This window comes from Seriola lalandi, unplaced genomic scaffold, assembly GCF_002814215.2.
Source record: "Seriola lalandi dorsalis isolate HSWRI2012SDOR001 ecotype SW California unplaced genomic scaffold, Sedor1 jcf7180002054658, whole genome shotgun sequence".
NCBI lineage: Eukaryota > Metazoa > Chordata > Actinopteri > Carangiformes > Carangidae > Seriola > Seriola lalandi.
In genome coordinates, this window is record NW_019525211.1 from 625,794 (window position 1) to 645,131 (window position 19,338).

The following is a 19,338-nucleotide window of genomic DNA, read 5'->3' on the forward strand; positions in this document are numbered from 1 at the left end:
ACATTTTGACTTGCACAGAATAGCACAAAAAAACATCAGACACAAAGGTGCCCACTGCTGCAGTATTTTCAACCACAGCACATATTGTATTTTTACACTTATATTAATGGTCTTACCAGCTTTGCCAGCATCTTATCAAAAACAAAGTCGGCATCAACCCAACATAGAATTTGGCTGGTGCAGGTCGGTGCAGTGGCCAACCTGAAATCCCAAATCCCCTTGGAAAAGCACTGGTTTATCTGTAAAAACATTGGCATTGTATAAAATTCTCAGCAATGTCCTTTATATCTTGATCCCAAGCTCTTGAGCCCAGCCCAGACTCTTTTGTGCCTCGCTGCTGCATGAGCAGTTTTTCATTAGTTCTGATTTGGAAAAGGACTGTTGTGCTGGTGTTTTTGTGTGACGGGTGTCAGTCTGCCCAGCTTGAAACTGTGGTCGGACTTACCAGGAAAAACTCTACTGCAGTGGATTTCAGAAATGACTGTATTAACTAAAATACTAGCTAGCTAACACCAGAGTTGGTTACGAAGCTCTACAGCTGTAGTAATGTCCTAAAATGTGTGTTTTTCAAATGATGGAGATGATAGAAAGGCTCAAACATCTTCCATGGTGTAGTGAAACCAGTTGATGTGACTTTACTTACTTAGCTTTAGCTGTGATTGCTCTTCTCCCACACAGAGATGTCCACGTAGCCCATATGTCCGCTTCCCCATCATACTGCACTACAGTGGCATGAATTCAACATAGCTAATACTGAAACCACTTAGTGAATATGTTTGTGCTTCTGCTCTTAAAACTGGCTTATTAGTCACTTCAGCAGAAACCTCTGAAGCTGATATGGCAAACCTCATAGCAAACAGTCACCTTTTACATCATGCAGCAGACACGGAGCAACGTGGCCATTCATTTATAGTTGATTTGTGTCCACCTGAAAAATGAAAGTCCAATATTCACTCCTCTTTTAGCTCTGTTTGTGGTCTCTACCAGCTCTTAAGTGAATATGTTTGGTTCTTTAGCTCCTAAATGCACCATAAGCTAATTTTGTCAATCTACCATTTGGATTATAAGATTTATTTTACTCTGAGAATGAATAAAAACTGTCAAGTTGTGGCTATAAAAGCAAAACATTGACCTCAAAGTCATCAAAATGCTGGGTATGTAGCAATAGCAAAACTTACCAATAGCTCCTTTGAGCTGAAGGGAACTGCAGAGCTGTCACTGTGGGATCATTGAGCAACACCTGTCACATGTAAGCAGTCATGATCCATACAGAAACAGTGATAATATTCGCTGATTGAGATTCATGGCCCACCCTTTGCAATGGAAACTCAAGCCATTACAGCCCCAGCTGCCCTGTCTGCCACTGAAATGAGGGACAAATGAAGAGTTTGTCATGGACCAGTGAGCAGTACACCTGAGAGGTCTCTCTCTCTCTCTCTCTCTGTCTGTCTGTCTCTTTCCCTCCCACACACACACACACACACACACACACACGCACACAAAGGGCTGTAGTCAGGGCCAGGGTGTGAGTCAGAGAATCACCCATGAGATTTGATCCATCCTTGTTTTTGTATGAATGGACAGCCACACAGGAGCTGTCTCCATTTTTCACTCATCACAGGGTTCAACACAGCACAGTGACCCAACTCACCCTATGGACCTGAGGCTGCTAAATATAGCTTATCTCAATTTCAGATTTAAAACAGATTGTTGGTGCACCATTTACATTTAGCCTTCTGTACATGTTAAGTTTATTTTTTTTCCGTTTGTTAACAGTGTATGAGCCCTGTGAAAGACTTGCAACCTGTCCAGGGTGCCACCCTGCCCTCACCCAATGTCAGCTGGGATTGGTCCCAGCACCCCTGCAACCCTAAAAGGACAAGCGGTATGGCTAATGAATGAATGAATGACAATGTATGATGTTGATATTTTAAAAATGGGACTCACAATTAGAATAAAATGCAGTAAAAGTGATAGAATTACATTTTGGCAAATTCACTTATTTTCTTTCTTGTAGAGCTTTGTGGGAAAATTGCTGCCAGTCTCATGTTTCTTTTGGTAAATATGACGCTAACCCCAGCAGCCAGTTAGTTTAGCTTAGCAAAAAGACTGCAATTTTTGATGTGCCCTTCTGTTTTTATGGATTAAACTAACAAAATGGAACATTGTTTAGTGAACTTTAGAGTTGCTGGGACACAGATTTCGTCACCTTTGAACAGAGATTGGCTGTAGCTTTTTCCCTGTTTCCAGTTTGTGTGCTAAGCTAACGCACTCGCTGCTGGCCGTAGCTTCATGTTTACCATACATAAGAGTTTTATCAATTTTCTCAAAATAATAAATATATATACATTTTTTGTTTTTTTCAGAATCTTAACGTTCAATCTTGATGAGGATTCGGCTGTGCTTAGATCTAAATGACTGTGAGGCAGTACAGTGTGTATGATTGCTTAAATGAGTAAACAGGGTAATTAAACTAGCCTTAAATCAAAAATAATCAGCCATACAGCTAATGGATAGGCTTGCATAAGTAATTTTCCAGTTCCTCCACTTTTATGATAAAAGGTAATTTAACAACAAATCTGGGGCTTTTAAGTGAAAGAAGAGAAGTCTGTTTTTCTTCCATAACTCTCAGTATGAGCTGTGACGGTGCATATATTAATTCACGACTATTTCTGCATCTCAATCACATCAGACAGTTTTACCTTGACAGCTAAAAGTGTGAAAGCTAATAAAGGCAGCGAGGACTCCTGCAAAAAAGAAAAAAAAAAGTAGTCGGAGCACTCCAAACGAAGAAGAAGGCGGATGATGAAATGAATGATGAAACAGATGAGGTTTTAATCAGAATCTCTTTACGCTGGCACTCTGTGGGAATTCTTCACCTCATCAGCCCTCGGTATCCTCCCCCACTGGACGATGGGCAACCTCCCAGAGTGCCTTGCTGCGTGGCCTTTTCAATAATGTAGAGGGGGAGAGAAGGGAGATAAAATGAGAGAGGCAAAGATTTCCTGGCACTGTGGGAGCCCCCTCTGTGACATTTACCTCTAGTGTAGCCCTCAATGTGTGTGCGTGTGTGTGTGTGTGTGTGTGTGTGTGTGTGTGTGTGTGTGTGTGTGTGTGTGTGTGTGTGTCTGTGTGTCTGATGGCCCTATGCCAGACTAATGATACCCCCCTCTGGCACACTCTCCCGAGGAACTAAACTCTCTTGCTAGTGATGCCACACGTGTCCTTTAGAATCACACTGAAGGGAAAGTGGGAAGAAAAGTGTGAGCATAAGAGCAAGAAGGAGTGTAAAAAGTTTGAAAAGGGAAATACGGTAACAATACTCCCACCTAAGTGTGAAGCTGGGGAACAATACAATGGCAGAATATAAAGGGAAGAGAAAAGGTTAATGAACAGAAGAGACCGTTTTTGTTAGCAAGTGACAGAGAATGAGCAGAAGCCATCATCCTCTTTAATCCATCAGCTCCACCTGTTACCATTTCATACTTCATTAACCGTTCCCCCCATTTGCAGCACTGGGTGGTCTCCTCTGTCTCCACGGGGAGTCCCCTACCCCCCACCTGGACACATGGCATCTATCATTACCCCCCTGCTTCAGCTTAGGGCCTGCAGAATGTCACACAGCTGGAGCAGGAGGCTCTGAAGACAGATGAAAAAGAAAAACCCTGGTGAACGTCATTAAAAACACAGAGCGCACTTCTGCTGCCAGTAATTTAGTTATAAGAGGGACTCATTGTGGCGCTATATAAACCAACTTCAGCTCAGGTTTTCAGACAGAACATAATTGTTGAGAAAACATCTCAGCACAAGGTCTATTTAGTAGCAGTCCCAGTGATTACTGTCATATCACATGATCCTCCCAGGTGTCAAATTTACATTTTTATTTCTAAGCACTTTAAGGATTTCTCGTTCATATTGGCATTAAAGTTGAGGTTCAAAGCCCATTTTCGGCCTTGAAAGAAGCAGTTAAGAAATCTATTTCACTACATTCATTTAGTAGCTGTTCTGGAGCTTTTGATCATATGTCAACTTTTAAACTAACATTGACAAGAAGGCTTAGAAAAAGAAAAGTTCCACCTCCTGTAGTTAATGGCTAATTAAGCTAGCTTAGGTTCCACAAGTTTGTTGAAAATTTTAAAACAGGAATGCTGTAAGAACGGCTTTATATGTGCACTTGATGGCTGGAACAGTAACATATTGTACATGATATTGTGCTGAAGAGGTTAAAGAAAAAACTCTCCAAGTACTCGGTTGAAAGAAGATTATTCTGCATAAATTTTGATAATCGATTTCTCCTTCATTTTTCAAGAAAAAATGTTGGACTGCAGGTCGGACAAGACAACAACTGAAGAGGTTACCTTGGACGAATTTTTCACAAGTTTCTGGCACGTTGCATGCTAAATAATTATATTAATTGAGAAAATAACAGTGAAACTAATGCTTGCTAAGTATCGATCTTATCCAGCCCCATTAACGTTAACATGGTGAGAAATCAAAACCTTCACAGGTTTGAGGGATGGGTGTAACTATCGCTCAATTCCATGACAACTGGAAAGACGCCATCTGATGGTGAGTCTTGTCAGATATGTTTGAAAGCTCCAGATTAGCTACTAAATGGACTTTGTGATGAGATGTTTCCTCAACTGCTTGAACCCCACTAATATTTTCAGAATCTGTACACGTTAAATATATGCAGTGATTTGTGTACATATCAGCACTTTCCACTTGAAAGGCATAGATACAAACGTATACACACAAAAATATTAAAAAAAAAAAAAAAAGAAAAACGCACAAATACATACATTTATATTCCAAGTTTTTCCAATTTACATCAAAAACAGAATATACCTAAGCAGGCAGAGAGAAAAGCCTTTGTTATCTAATCAGTTATCATCAACAGACGCTGTCAAGTCAAAAAGATGACTCGGTGTCAGGGAGCTGAAAAGAGGTCACAGCTCAGTGTCAGCGTTTGTTTACACAGAGAGAGGAGATGGCTGACTGGTCGTGTAAATCTCCTACCTGTCTGTGGAGACAAACTACAAAATGAAGTGAGAATGTGAAGGTCTTGACAGAGATTAATGCTGACTTTAAATGTGAAAATAACCTGAGAAAACCCATACATTTCAAAGCGTGGCAACGCTTAACATCTCCAGTCACACACATTGTGACCTCACATACCATACCAACATACACCTCACATATAAAAACTATACAAGTTTTTGTTTTGTTTTGTTTTATGGAAGCGTGAATCAAGTTGTAGTTGCAGAAAATGATCTGTGCTTGTATCTAGAGTCAGATTGATTAGATTTATTGCATTACAACACATAGTTTGAGGCAAGGTGTCAATTACAAATGGCTAATAAAATAGACAAATTAATTTGTTTCTGATAACCTATTCCCTCTAATGTTTGCTTTTTTCTTGATTAAATGAATAATGTTTTGTTCTTAGATTTCTAAAACTACTCAGATAAAAGCTTTGTGGTTGACTTAGCAATAACTCATACACATAATCAATCACTGATGACAAGTAGAGTCACAAGTAGATACCTTCATTTTTTAAGGGTCACTCGCCAAAAGGGGTGACAACCAGTAACTTAAAAATTTAACTCATGTCTGAAGACAGCACAGACTCTCACAGGGCAATGCTGACCCCTTGTGGATCAAACAAAGCACTGCGAGCACCTCATTTGACACCCATGTTCATGAGCAGCAGTAAAAGATCTGTGTGATCTTTGCTTTTTAAGTCTCTTTATTTCAGTGAGCCGTGTCTGGTGGCAGCAGCCTGTCGCAGAAGCAGCTCTCTGGCCAGATCTGGCCTGCCGCTCTTGGCCAAGCAGTGAGCCAGCTGAGAGGCCTTGGGTTGGTGTGGAGCAGCGGGTAGCGCCCTCCTCCACATGGCCAGGACGTGGAAGGCCTGCGTGGACAGGCTGTCCCCGGCCCGGAGCTTCACCAGTTGTGCAGCGCTACGACGGAGACGCAGGGAGAGCGCCAACAGGGCTATTTCTTCCTCTGAAAGTTCCCCAGCCAGCCAGAGAAGAAGAGAGTCTGGCAGGGAGTCTGGTGGGTGGGCAAGAGATGAAGGATGGAGGAATGAGCAATGTGGTTGAAATAATTTTCACAACATCAAAGGTGTTTCCTGATACTTATCAAATTATGGCTAATTTATGCAAAAATAGTCAGTGATGCAATGAATTTGGTGCAACTATCAAAAAGTTGGCCCCTTTCATATGGTTATGATTGATATCACTGATGTGTGAGCATCATTTTTGTTGTAGCTGTGAAGTGATTTTAAATTTTAAGTAAATTTATGAAATCTTCTGCAGTCTAATCGGCAAAAGCCTCCAGTTTTATACAGACATTTCTGTCTAAGAGTTCTCATAACCTTATTTTGCAGTGAATATACTTTAACTTGTTTAGAATTTAAATGAAAACAGGTTGAAATGAATGAACTACTATGAATGGATTTGTATTAAAACAGGTCGAAATATTCTTACTGGATTTTTTTTTAACCAATTTTTTTCAAAGAAAAAATATCAGATAAATGTTTAATATTTCCCTCTGAAATGCAGTGGATTATAAGATTATAAAAATTGGAAATACTCAAATAAAGTAGAACTGTACTTGATACTATACAATATGATAATGTACTTCATGATATGATACGATTCCATTAAAAGTTACCAGATTAATGATACTAATACTGAAATATTGATCAGTGTTAAAGCAATAAGCAGCACCACAGCAATTGAATCCATTTCAAAACATTACAGATTATTACATTTATTTGAAATTGTAGACATATTATCACAGACAAGGAATGCTTCAGTGTGCAGGAAAAGTGTGTGAGGAGAAAGACCAAGGATGGAAACTATGCTATAGTGGGGAAAAGAACTATGCATGCATTTATGATAGATAAAAGGCACTTCACCCACCTGTTTCCTCACATATCTTCACTCTGGCTGTGATGGGCCGATTAATGCTTCTCACCTTCTGAGATGAAACAAAATGAAGTATGTAAGAATATTCTTTCATCGTAAGGTCAACGTTATCACATCAAGTATAATGTTGAATATCTCTGTGAATGCTTCTTCACCTTGGGTAAAGTCAGAGACAGCTTACACACAGGATCTCCCAGGAGCTTTCCGTCCTTCGGGGCGGCTTTGTCCCCTCGCCACTCCAGCTCACCTCTGGTCACCTTGTAAAACACAGCCGTCCCCTTGTAGTGGGGGGAGCTGTGGTTCCCAAATGGATCCACTTCAGTTAGATGCACTAAGAGGTGATTGATGCGCTGACTGTGAAAGGCGATTCCCTCCTGTGGGACGTCATTTTGGTTGTTTTGAGTTCCTATTGCAAAAGAAGAATATTTAAAAAGAAAGATGATTTCATTTAAGTCAGTGTTATCTGGGGTTAATGCAGATATGAAAAATAACTGAATCAAGACTCAGCGAGTATATCATGAAAAAAAAACACATCACTTAAGAGTGAAGAAAGATCTATCTTGAGGCAAAAGATAATAATGGTGAGTTTGGTTTATTGTATATGGACAAAGGAGAACCATTTAATTAGAGCAGAGTCTGATATGTTGTGAAATATTTTCTTTCAGCCTTTTTCCCTCTGTATGAAGGCGAGGCTGCAGGTTCAGCTTTGAACTACATGCTAATGTGCCAATGCTAACATACTTATAGGAAACAGGTAATGATTATCAATCTCTTGCTTACATAATTACTGAAAATCCATCAAATAAGTTTTAATAGCTGACTATTTTGCATTGCTAATTATGTATATAGCAATATTATAATGTCTGTCTTCACCCCTCAATGTGTATTTTCAGCAAATTAGCTCTTCAAACGTTGCTTTTAAACAGTGCTAGCACTGCTAGCTTAAAGTTGCTGTAAACTAAGCTAACCTCTGCTTTATATATTTACTTTTTGCAGGAGCTGGAGTTACATGGAGGTTTTGCTTTATTATTTGCCATGGTCAGGTATGTTTCAGAACATATTTTACCTGTTGAATGTTTAAATATGAACCCTGGTGTGGGAGTTTAGCTAGCAGGCAGTATTAGTTATACTAGCATAATAACATTTGTTAAACCAAGCCTGATGGGGATTTCATTTGTTTTGCAGGTTTTTGGTCACAAACCAAAGTAATGGACAAACTGAAAATTTGACCTAACAGTAGTGTTAGATGAAATATCAGAGAATCACCAAAGTTATATCAAGTCATCCTATGGGAACCATGAACCAACCGTTTTTTGTGTGTGCCAATCCATGTTGAGATATTTTATTGGATAAGTGAAAACTTTGCATGAGCAAACAGATTCAAAATGTGATTGTTTCTGTCACAGGCCCATTGTATGTCAACTTCACACCCCACCTGTGGAGGTGATGTTGCCACTGAAACGTAGCAGAAGCTGGTCTCCTTCACACATGGAGATGTCTGATGAGGTCTCCAGGAGGCCGCTGTAGCCCTGAGCTCGCAGTTTGTTCAGTTCCCAGCTGAGGTCCCGGCTGGGCAGGGCAGCTAACAGGACAGTGTGAGGCTTGTCCTGCCGGTGCTGGAGGACGACAGTGACTGCGTGGCAGCCGACCGACTCCTCCAGCTCCTCTGCCAGGGAGGTGAGATGACAAGGCTGCAGTGGGGAGAGGAGACGAACCAGCAGCAGTCTGAGGGGAGGGAGGGGAGAGGCAGACAGAGACAGACCCAAAGTTAAGAAGTTGAGCTCAGTGAAGAGATTAGATTGTGGCTGAATAAAAGGAAGAGATGAGTCTGTTATCGTGGGCAGAATACAGACTTAATACACTTAATACAGAGTAAAGAATTCATATTACCTACTGTACACACATTATTCCCAAGGCAAGCTGTTTTAGATAAGAACAAGAGAAAGAGTTTCAGGAAATAATCAGGCTCCATTCTTATTAAAGGAACAGTTCACGATTTACAACTAATATTCTTAATGATTTTTTTAAACTGGTGACTAAATCAGACAGGCAGTCAGATACCTTTATTTTCTCATTGCTTATATTTCTCTAGAGATTTATTAACACTTTCACCATAAATGTGTGATTATGTTCTGACATAGAAATGCTAAAGCCTGGAATTCAAAGCATTTGAATTCCATACTGCCTCTTTTAAACCTCTTATGTAAAGGAAAGCTTGCTGTAAGTGTTGTAGCACTTCACATTTCATTTCTTGTCATTCTGTCTCCTATACTTTAACATGTTTGAATAACAGACATATACTTTTAACATCAAAAGGCCAGAGAGGTGGAACAGGAGTTGCATGAGTGGTGAGTTCATGTTCTTTATATATAATAAGATAATCTTCGAGGACATACTAAAGAGATTAAACTGAATTAAATTTGATTATCATTATTAACCATTATATTAAAAAAGTTAACAAAACTACACTGAGAAGTAAAATTAATGTTGTAATGATGATGACGTTTTTTAAAGACCAGTACCAAAGATTTTGTTATGGTATATCCAACAGTAGAAAAGCAAACTAACAAAATATTGCAAATTTAACCAACAGAACTAAAAGAATCTTTCTTACTTTTAAAACTTACTAAGATTAAATATGACAGTAAGATGGCTGGAGATTTGGCTATTTCTGCTGAACACCACAATAATTTCTGCTCTACACATATAAAAGTGTGTTTAATTGATCATATTTACATGTTTGTTTTGTTCCTGCAGTGGCTCGCATCAACACATCAAACATCTATCTCCATGTTGAAATTTCCACCAGAGCTGAATGTCCACAAGTAAGAATCCATGAATTTCAAAAGACTTCACAAAGGACCGTTCTCCCCAGATATGTGAAGCCTCACTCCCTAACTTTCTCTTTCTATTCTTGCTCTCTTTGTGTGTGACCAGGGGTAAAGTCTTCTATCTCGTCTATGTGGTTGGAGGGCTCCTGATGACAGTCACAGCTGGCAGTCTATGTTTGGATGTGGCTGTGAGGACGGCCCAGGATCCTGCTAAGCTGCTGCGTCTATCAAACACACTCATTGGACTCGTGGGCTTCAGACACCAAATACGTTTTGTGAGAAACCTAAAAATCATGTCCAGCTGAAGAAAAATCCTATTTATTATCAAAATATCATTTAATTACTCAAATCTTGTTAAGACAACACTATGTCTGCTCTCTTTGGCTAAAACAAATTCTAAAACAAATTCAAAATGCTCAATTTCATTCCTACATGTTTTTTGTTTTTCTTTATAAAAACATGAGCACAGTTTTGACTTTCTGTATCTTGCAGGCTAACTCCCTCGCAAAACAAAAACTGAAAAGACTGTACTTCACTGAGAGGTGTTAAGGGACTTTCAGTTACTCTCATTCACACAAAAAAAATATTCTGTTGTGCATCAATCAAGACAGTGTTTACTGTTCTGTGTGTGTGTTCCATTCTCAACAGTTTCCTTGATGTGACAAGAGCAGCACAGCATGGATCTGATTTTATGAGATTAATACAGTTTCCTGGTTCCCCTGAGAGACATGTGAACCCGGAGTCAACATCTGTCAACTGCATCTCAGCAAAAAGGTACAAACAGGAAATGAAAACTATTAAATTGATCTGCAGCGCTTAAGAACTATTTCTGTTCTGTGGTCAGACACAGGATTTGTCACATCCTCATCTGGGCTGTGAGCAGCCAGCGCATAGTGATACTGTGTATGGTAGACAACAGCAACAAACTGAAAACCTACAGTCCTTCAAATCAGCTGCAGTGGCTGGTGGACTTCAGTAGGAAGGCTCAGGAACAAGGAGATTTAGTAAGAAAATTATTACAGTTTGGCATCCCAGCACATGTACTGCACCTGTAGCACATCATGAAACAGTTTTGATATTATGCTGTGTGTTTTTCAGATTGTACTTCTTGTGGATGGACAAACTGTTCAAATCAGCAGTGAACCTAAGACAAATGAAGCTAAAAATGAGCGTTACCCTACTCGTCTGACCCTGGGGCTGTCTGCACTGTCTGTAGTTCTGCTCTGGATGTTTCTGCCTCACATTGCAGTTTGTGCTGTTGTCTTGTTAAGTTGGAAAGTGCAACAACACATCCACTGAGAAGTGATGTCATAGATATGCTCACAATAAACATGTTAAAGGAGCTATTTGTAGGTTTTGCTATTGCTATATAGCTAATTTTAGAATCAACAGCTGTATACCAGTCAAAAGGAATGTTGTGAGTTCAGCATCAAACATCATCCCTCTTGTTTTGCTTTCTATTTTCTATCACTTCTTTTCTTCTACTGAAGTTAGCATGCTAACCAGCTAGCCCCGGCCCGGTCAGACTGTCTCATCATTTTCCTATACCGAGTTACTGTAGCGTCCAGTCTGCCCTGAAGAAGTAGGGCTGCTCAGATGACTGAGCTCTTGGCAAGACTGGTACGCAAACAGCTGTTAATGCTATACCTATGCTATACTTTTAAATTGGCCCAGTTTATTATGACCAGTTACATATCTTTTTTTCCAAATTTGTCAGAAATATAGATCAGAGATTCAAATAGATAACAGATGTTACAATAACAAAATAAGAAAATCATTCAGGCTTTCATATCCAATTTAGTGTAACTGTCAATATTTTGACCCAAGTGTCTCTTTGTAGCCTCAAGCTGGCGCAGAGCATTGCTCTTCAGCAAGGTTTCTAACACAACCTTTGCTCCTGCCTCCCTGCAGGGGAGGCCTTGGTCAAGGACATAATCAAGTGGTTACTGGCTTTTGAGTGTGTCCAATCTCTTACTTTGATTCTGTGCATAGTAAGTCTGTGGGCAAATACTGTATTGTGTGTTTGCATTTCTCTTAATGTATGTATTTTATTTTATTATGTTCCTTGTCCTGTAAATCACCTTTGATTAATGTCTTGTATTTAAAGGCCTATTTAAATAAAACAGATTTTTACTAATCTTATTAATGATTCTCATCAGCTATTTACTTTTGCACCAGGGATTTTTTTAAAAGGAGAAACCCTGATCTTACAAACCTGTCAAAGTTCTCTGTCAGCTCAAAGGATGCCAGTCCGTCCTGCTGGTTTCTGACCATGACTTTCTCCAGGACGGTCCACTGTTTATCCTTTGAGCCCAGAACAATCAGTTGCTCATTGGACGTTTCCTTTGAGGACTTCAAGGCACCCAGTATTCTGACAGAGATATCAAAACCAATGTAAAATACCCTATCACAAGAAAAAGCCCTGCTTTTAATATATTTTTGTTAGCATTGTATAGTCATGTGTGAGCTTCAAAGTGCAGGGATATTAAATCTTATTTAATTTAATTTAATTAAGACAAACACAAAGAGGCTTTATCTTACCTCACTCTGTGGCCAGCAGGTTGATCCCATGCTGGATAAACAGAGTGGGTGTGGTGATGTTTTGTCTCTTCACCTTGTCCCCTTATCTTCCTCTTTCTTTCAGGGTTCGGGGGACAGGGCAGGGTGACAGTGAGGGGTCGTCTCAGGGGCTGTGAGGTCGGGTGGGTGAGGTAGAGTAGTGGGCTCGTAGACACCACTGAATAATAGACATCACTTCTGGATTTGACAGCAGCCAGGAGGACGGCGTCTAACGGCTGGATCTGAAGCAGGAAACAGCTGTTCTGCATTATTTAGGCAGCAGTTTAGACAGAGTGGAGTGTGATATGAAAATATATTTTTTTTCCTCCACACTTTTCTTTCGCCAACAGCATGCTGGTTTGTCTGAGAGAGCCGTGCAGAGTGGGAGACATTGGTTTTTGACGTACAATCAAGCAACAAACAGCTGTGGTGAAGTTAGTTCACAGATGATTACACTCTGAAGTCAATTCAAATATTAGCCACAGCTGTTTTTTTTTCTCCTTCTCTCTTTTGTTTTTTATGTCCCTTTTCCCTTACCATGTCTTACTTTGTTTTTATATCATTTCTGGAACAATTCCACTTTTTTGAATACTGAGTCGGAGGGCTGATCTCAAATTTACACAGGAGTTTTACCCAACTCTCAATCCCAAATAGCCCACAACAAATAAGTTGTGTAAACCAATGAATTTTGCAATACCATGCTTGTATTAAAGGTCAAATGGAGAGAAAGATGGATAATGATCAATTCAAGTCATCTCCATACCATGACCTGTGCCATTACTGGAGCAGTGAAGGCTCCTGGGAGGTAGTTGAGATAAATGCGCTGGTCCATGGGGAGCTTGAGTGACAAACCCCTACTGGGAACGGTGTAATTTTCTCTTTTTAGACAGGAAACAACTGCAAAGAAACCCAGGGAGTACACCTTCACTTCTGCAAATGAGCCCTGATGAAGACATAAATGACACATAAATGAAATTACCTTTTTCAGCCAAAGTATATGAATCAGTGCACCACAAGGCTCTAAATTAGAACCTGTTTATTTTTCAATTCAAAACAACATAGGAAAGAACATCCACCCAGCGACGTTTTATCTCTATGCAGATGATGCCGTTATCTATTCAGCTGGCTACAAACTGCTGTTTGGCTACAAACTCACTATTCCAATTAAAATGAACCCTGAATGCAGAAAAATAAGAACTCATTCCCATTCTCTATGAAATACAGACAACATTACTCTTCAAATAATAGATGGAACAGAATTAGAAAAGTCTCTCATACGTATATTAGTTTGGGTACAAATTAACCTTCACTATTCACACTGAATATGTATTACATAGAAACTTAGATCCAGATTAGGTTTTTATTTCGGTTTTAAATAAGAAAGAAAAAACCTTGTTCAGTCTACATTTTTATCCCCCCCTGGTTCATGATGACCTCTTTTTCATTGGTTTTATTTTGAATGTTGCATCACAAACTCATCACTGAGATTTATATCTTCTTCAAACAGGCATCACACCCAACAATGTGGATAATCTTCAGGGTCCCCAGAGTCTCTCTGGGCTTGGAATAATTGAGAAGACACTATATTTGGAAACACTGCCTTCATTGCAATCCCTCAATGCTACATTCAAAACATGTTTTTAGGAAGAAAGTCAAGCTTTATTTATGCCTCCCAGGTCCTATGCTAATGTGCTATACTGCATGCAAAGGTTACACATTTTTGTGCGACTAATTTATGTATGTTAATTTTTTTCAGTTAAGTTTGACCTGTCAATGAAAAGCACACATAGATCAAAATATACAGTTTTTGTTCATGCAGTTTTGAAAATTAAAATAAGTGAACATATGTTTAATATAAAATTTTACCCTCTGTCCTCCATACGTGCCCTCTGTTGTTACAGGAGTGACGTAGCTCACCCTCCTCTTCCCATCCATTATCTTGACAGTGACATCCCTGTAGCTGCCACGGTAGCGCGCGCAGAAAGGCACAACCACGGTCACAGGGAAGTGGAAGTTGGCTCTGTCTTGAACTTTGACCCTGATCACCCTGCTCACCAGCTCCTCAGTGCCGGTCACCATTAGGCAGCTGAAGGCGTCTGCCACTTCACACATCAGGACTTCAGCCACACCCATAGGTGCTCTAATAAAGCATGCATCCGGTATGTTTGATTGGCTGTCCTCCATTTTACCAGTGAGCCTAGATATTATTTCAAATAGATACAGTATGTACACAGATTAAAAACATTAAGCTGTGAAATTCAAGCTGAAACAAGAAACATGGGAGATTGTAAGCAACATGAAAAAGCTCCTAATTGCTATTAATATTAGAGGCTGTAATAGGAGTAGTAGAATTTGTAGCAGAAATATTATTATCTTCAAGCAACATTTCTGATTTAAAAATGCAACCATCTTAAGAATTTCTAAAATGCTGAAGCACACACATTTTCCATATCAGCCTCTCCCAGACTTGTCCTGCCCTTCTGATCTGAATTTTCCTGATTTGTTTGGCCTTTGGACAAATGTGGGCATTGACCTGACAGTGAACTGTGGGAAATAGCAGGCTATGGGGAGACTAGGTGGTCAAAACGTGTGCTCCTTGTAATAAAGCAGTGCAGAGAGTTTGCTTCTGTATCACTGAGCAAGGGAAATGAGGGGAAGGAATCAAATCATTTCCAGACTTTTTTTTTTAGTGATAGGACTTGTTGACATGTTTTACTGTCTTCGAAAACCCATTAGGTTAAATAGCATTTTTGCTGTCAACACAGGTGGGAGCAGAATCAACTGATTTACTCTTCATAAGCAGAAATCTGTTTGTTGTCAATTGTATTCTAGTGGAGATCACTCACTTTCTTGTTTATAAGAGTACATAAAATGCTTCTGGCTTAAGTTTGGTTAAATGTGTCTAAAATGAAGAACCAGACATCAATATTAGATAATGATTTTAACAACCAAAGATGATGATTTTGTCAACTTACCCCAGTGTGATCCATTCACTCTTTGTCTGTTCTTTGCCCTTGACATTGATTTTCTCTGCATTCTTTTCTGTCTCCTTCAGTAACTCAGTCTGACTCACTGGATAAACACAGACCTCATTATCACTCACTTGACCTTTGACCTCCAATTCTTTCCCTGTGTCTTTCACATCATTGCAGTCTGATGTTTGCTCAGTGTCTGTTGACGGCCTTGTGTAGCTTTGATCACCTTCATCCTCATCCTTCTGTTTACGCCCAGAGTCGGATTCACATGGATCACCGGAGCTCAGGTGATTGTTGCAATCTTCAGGTTCCGCTGAAGTTTCTGAGTCTCTGGTGTCCTGAAGTGCTGCATCCACACTTGGTGCTTCTTTTGCAGATAATTGGACAATTTCTGCATCCAGTTTGGTTATGATTGTGCTCAGTTTTTGCATAATTTTCTCTGTGTCCTCCACTATACTCTGAAAAGTATCACTGAGGGAGACTGAACAAGATATGGCTTTACAGTCTGGCTCTGAAAAAAACAAGCATATTGTACATGGGCAACTGCTGGCAACAAAAAAAAAGAACAGAATTATTTTTGAATTTTGTGAACTATTCATAATGAAGTCAAATGTGGTGTTTTGAAGTTTGTATATAATGTTTGTAGGTATTTGCCTTAAAAATACATTTTAAATATCTGCTTTAAATCATCTAGGGACGATGCTTACATTTAAAAATCCACTGACACTTCCTTCAGTGTCTCTACTTCAACTGACACTTCAACTCCTTTCCCCGCTTACAGTGAACTGACACTTGAACTCCTTTAACTAATCAAAGTCTAGTTGTTACCTCTACACAAAGACTCACTGTGTTAAGATATTTTTACTTTTCCAATGTCTTCTAAAAGGTAGGAAAAGATATGTATCAATGAGATCAACTTCCATACCCAATGTAGACGTACACTGCTGATCACCGCCCCCTGGTGGACACTTGTTGAGCATGGAGGCACATTCTCTGAGGGCTTCTTTCCAGGCTGCCACTCGCTCTGAATGAAAAACACTCAGCTCCTTCAGCACTCGCAGAACTTTTTGTTTGCATTCTTTCTCCAACTGCTCTTCATTAGTATTCCTTCCTCTCCCCTCTCCTTCCTCTTCATCCTCCTCCTCATCCTCTGCTGGACTGAGCATCCTTTCTTCACTCCCTCTCTGTATTTCCTCTCCTCTACCTGGTTCTTTTCCTGTGCACCTCCTCCCACCCACTGTTTGCTTGTAATGATCTGTGGATTGTCTGTCAGCTTCAACCCCCTGAATAGTTTCAGTCAACATGTTGAGGAGACTCTCCTCCTCGCTCCCGCCATGGAGAGACTCAGCTTCATCTGTCTGTTTATTCGCCAGCAGATCGTCATCCATGCTGAGCTGAAAAATACAACATATAAGAGTCACAAATGTCTAATCTGGCCTGTTTCCTGCCCCCTTTTCAAATCATGTTGTATATAGCAAAAAACAATTCATTGCTTTAACAAAATATTGGTGAATAATATCTAATATTCACCAAGAATAAATGTATTCTGTCGTCTACCTCCTTTTAGATTTGAAGCCGAATCCTCCTTGTTCGCTGTGTCCTTGGCATTGAGTGTTCCTGTGCACAGCTATCCCAGTTTACAGGAGCCAATGCTGTATTTATATGGCTGCCAGCAGTAAAACATGTTGCCAAGGCGACCCCTGGAGGCGTGGCAGGGAGAGACAAAAGAGGAGCCACAGAGTAAAAGATTCACAGGAAGACAGACTGCTGTCTTCCAGACATCTCATCCCTCTCCTCTATTCTTCCGTCACTCATTTTACTGCTTGTATGTCCAGACAGTAAAAGAGCTCTTCAACTTCACCCACTCCTGAACTCAGTGAAGAATTTCACATTTTATTTTTATTTCAAATATCAGAAATGCCATGTGTTTTAAAGGCCTGTGTATGTTGGGGAGGATGATATAGAATTAAATTGTGGCTTTAGAGCGTTTTAATACTGTGCAGAATGTCATTTTGTTTTAAGTAGAATTCCTGATTTTACAGTCCCAAGACATAGACAGTGGAAGGAGTATCCAGTATCCAGACCCTTTACTGAAGTTCAAGACAAATACCACAGTCTAAAACTACTCCATTGAAGTACATAAGTATCATAAGCAAAATGGTCTCAAAGAAACAAAAGTACTAATTATGCAAAAATACTCCTTTAGAGTGCTATATTATCAATAATGTATTGTTGAATATCATTATATTATGATGTAATGGGTCGATGCATAGCCAACTAGAAGGTACTTCATAGACTACTTGTTTGTTTCAAAGTAAAGCGCTGCATTGTATTTTATAAGTTCCTCATATTTCTTTCGTTAAAATCTTAATTACAAAAAAGTGAGTGGTATATTTCTCTCAAACATGTAGTGCAGTACAAGTATTAAGTAATATAAAATGATAATAGTACAAGTACAAGACCTCTGTATTAAACTTGAGTACAGTGTTTCAACAGTGTTTGGGTTTAGAAGATGGATGGATTGACAAAAGTTCCATAAATTAAACTCAGGTTTGAAATGTCAAAGTTGGATTACATTTATTCAACAGGGTAATAAGACAATGTAAACATATTTACCAGAAAACATATTAGTGAAAAACAAACCTTTTTGGTTTGTTGATTATCTTTATTTATTTGAAGAAAATCATTTTCCTTCATCACACAAATCTCAATGGGCTGTTTTCACAGCAGGCAGTAAAGCACTGTAACAACATTAATAATGATGGCTCTGTTATATTCAAGCATCCTACTAAGTCATGACAGTGTGACAGTGAGCCAGCATGCACAACAGCAGGAATCTGAAACTGAAGCAGATAAACAGAATTCAGTTTCGTTTGACATTGAAGTCATCGTTACCTGAAGCCACAGTACTGCAGCTCTCTGTCACCATCATGTGGCTTACACTACAAACTGTATGGTAAACCAGGTTAAGTCCCCTTGACAAGGTAACAAGCCCCCCCTCTAATTCCCCTTCAATTTATGAGATTGGGGCCAATTTTCATATGAGCTCTTTTCTTTAAATGTAGTGGCCTTACTAATCATTGAATAGCAAATCAAAATTTCTGATCAGATTTCTGATATGTATACATTCATCTAACACAATAAGTTAATAGCTAACCAATGGTTAGCTCTGACAAGTCCTTGTTGCCTAAAAGCCACAGTACTGCAGCTCTCTGTCACCATCATGTGGCTGATTCTGAAAACTATTATTCACTTATTTGTCCTGATAATGTTCACTTGTGGAACAACAAACACCCAGATGTGTTACATATTTTGTGTGGGACCATGTGGGACCGAAAGCTAAGGTTTACTTAGGTTTTGATGGACCCATGCACTTCAGGTGTTTGTGTTTTTATCTTGATACTTTCTTATGTTTTGTAGTTTTTATACTACTATTTTAAATGTATATATTTTTCATTTGATTTATTTATTGATTTATTTATAGATAAAGGTAAAAAATCTGTCACATTATATGTTATTTCAAAAACCTGTGATGATGATGATGATGATGGTGATTAATAATAGTAGAAGTAGTGTTGGAAAAAAAATCACTATTTGATTAGGCTGTTAACAATGCAGACATCTGAAATGTGACCCTGAGTTCACACTGCTTTGTGTAAGAAGTCTGAAGTAAAAAAAGTTTGTAAACCACTGGTTTAATCTTTAACAATGCGTTGTATTTTATAAGCTTGTTACACTATCCATTGTGTAATAAGTAATTAAAGCTGTCTACTATCTGTCTACTATCTGTCTACTATCTGTCTAGTATATTTACAGTACTTGAGTAAATATACTAAGTTACTTTTCACCAGTGCCTGATGCATTCCTGTCTCTGCTGAATGCATAGCCTGGGGCCTCAGGATCAAGCTGGGACATGCCATGTATTCCCAGCAAAACATCACAAGTTCCTCCACTTTGCTGCCCTCCAATGCTTCACACAAGCATGCACACATTTTTTTTCTTTCTTCTTTTTTGAAAGTGGAAACAGTCTTATTT

At 39.2% G+C, this 19,338-nt stretch overlaps 2 protein-coding genes across 2 annotated transcripts; one reads left to right on the top strand and one right to left on the bottom strand.

The window, feature by feature from the left end:
* Positions 1–4,940: 4,940 nt before the first annotated feature.
* Positions 4,941–16,691, bottom strand: dthd1 (death domain containing 1). The gene is made up of 10 exons (XM_023420848.2): positions 16,508–16,691; positions 15,304–15,814; positions 14,195–14,525; positions 13,092–13,271; positions 12,311–12,570; positions 11,985–12,140; positions 8,374–8,663; positions 7,094–7,344; positions 6,933–6,990; positions 4,941–6,057 (listed from the first exon to the last, which is right to left on the bottom strand). The coding sequence occupies exons 1-10, from the start codon at positions 16,689–16,691 to the stop codon at positions 5,750–5,752; spliced, it is 2,529 nt and encodes an 842-aa protein (XP_023276616.2). The 3' UTR covers positions 4,941–5,749.
* LOC147818278 (uncharacterized) lies at positions 9,729–11,086 on the top strand. The gene is made up of 6 exons (XM_087177866.1): positions 9,729–9,763; positions 9,876–10,044; positions 10,262–10,311; positions 10,409–10,543; positions 10,614–10,773; positions 10,868–11,086. Exons 1-6 carry the CDS (start codon positions 9,729–9,731, stop codon positions 11,066–11,068), a joined length of 750 nt encoding a protein of 249 aa, XP_087033992.1. The 3' UTR covers positions 11,069–11,086.
* Positions 16,692–19,338: the final 2,647 nt, after the last annotated feature.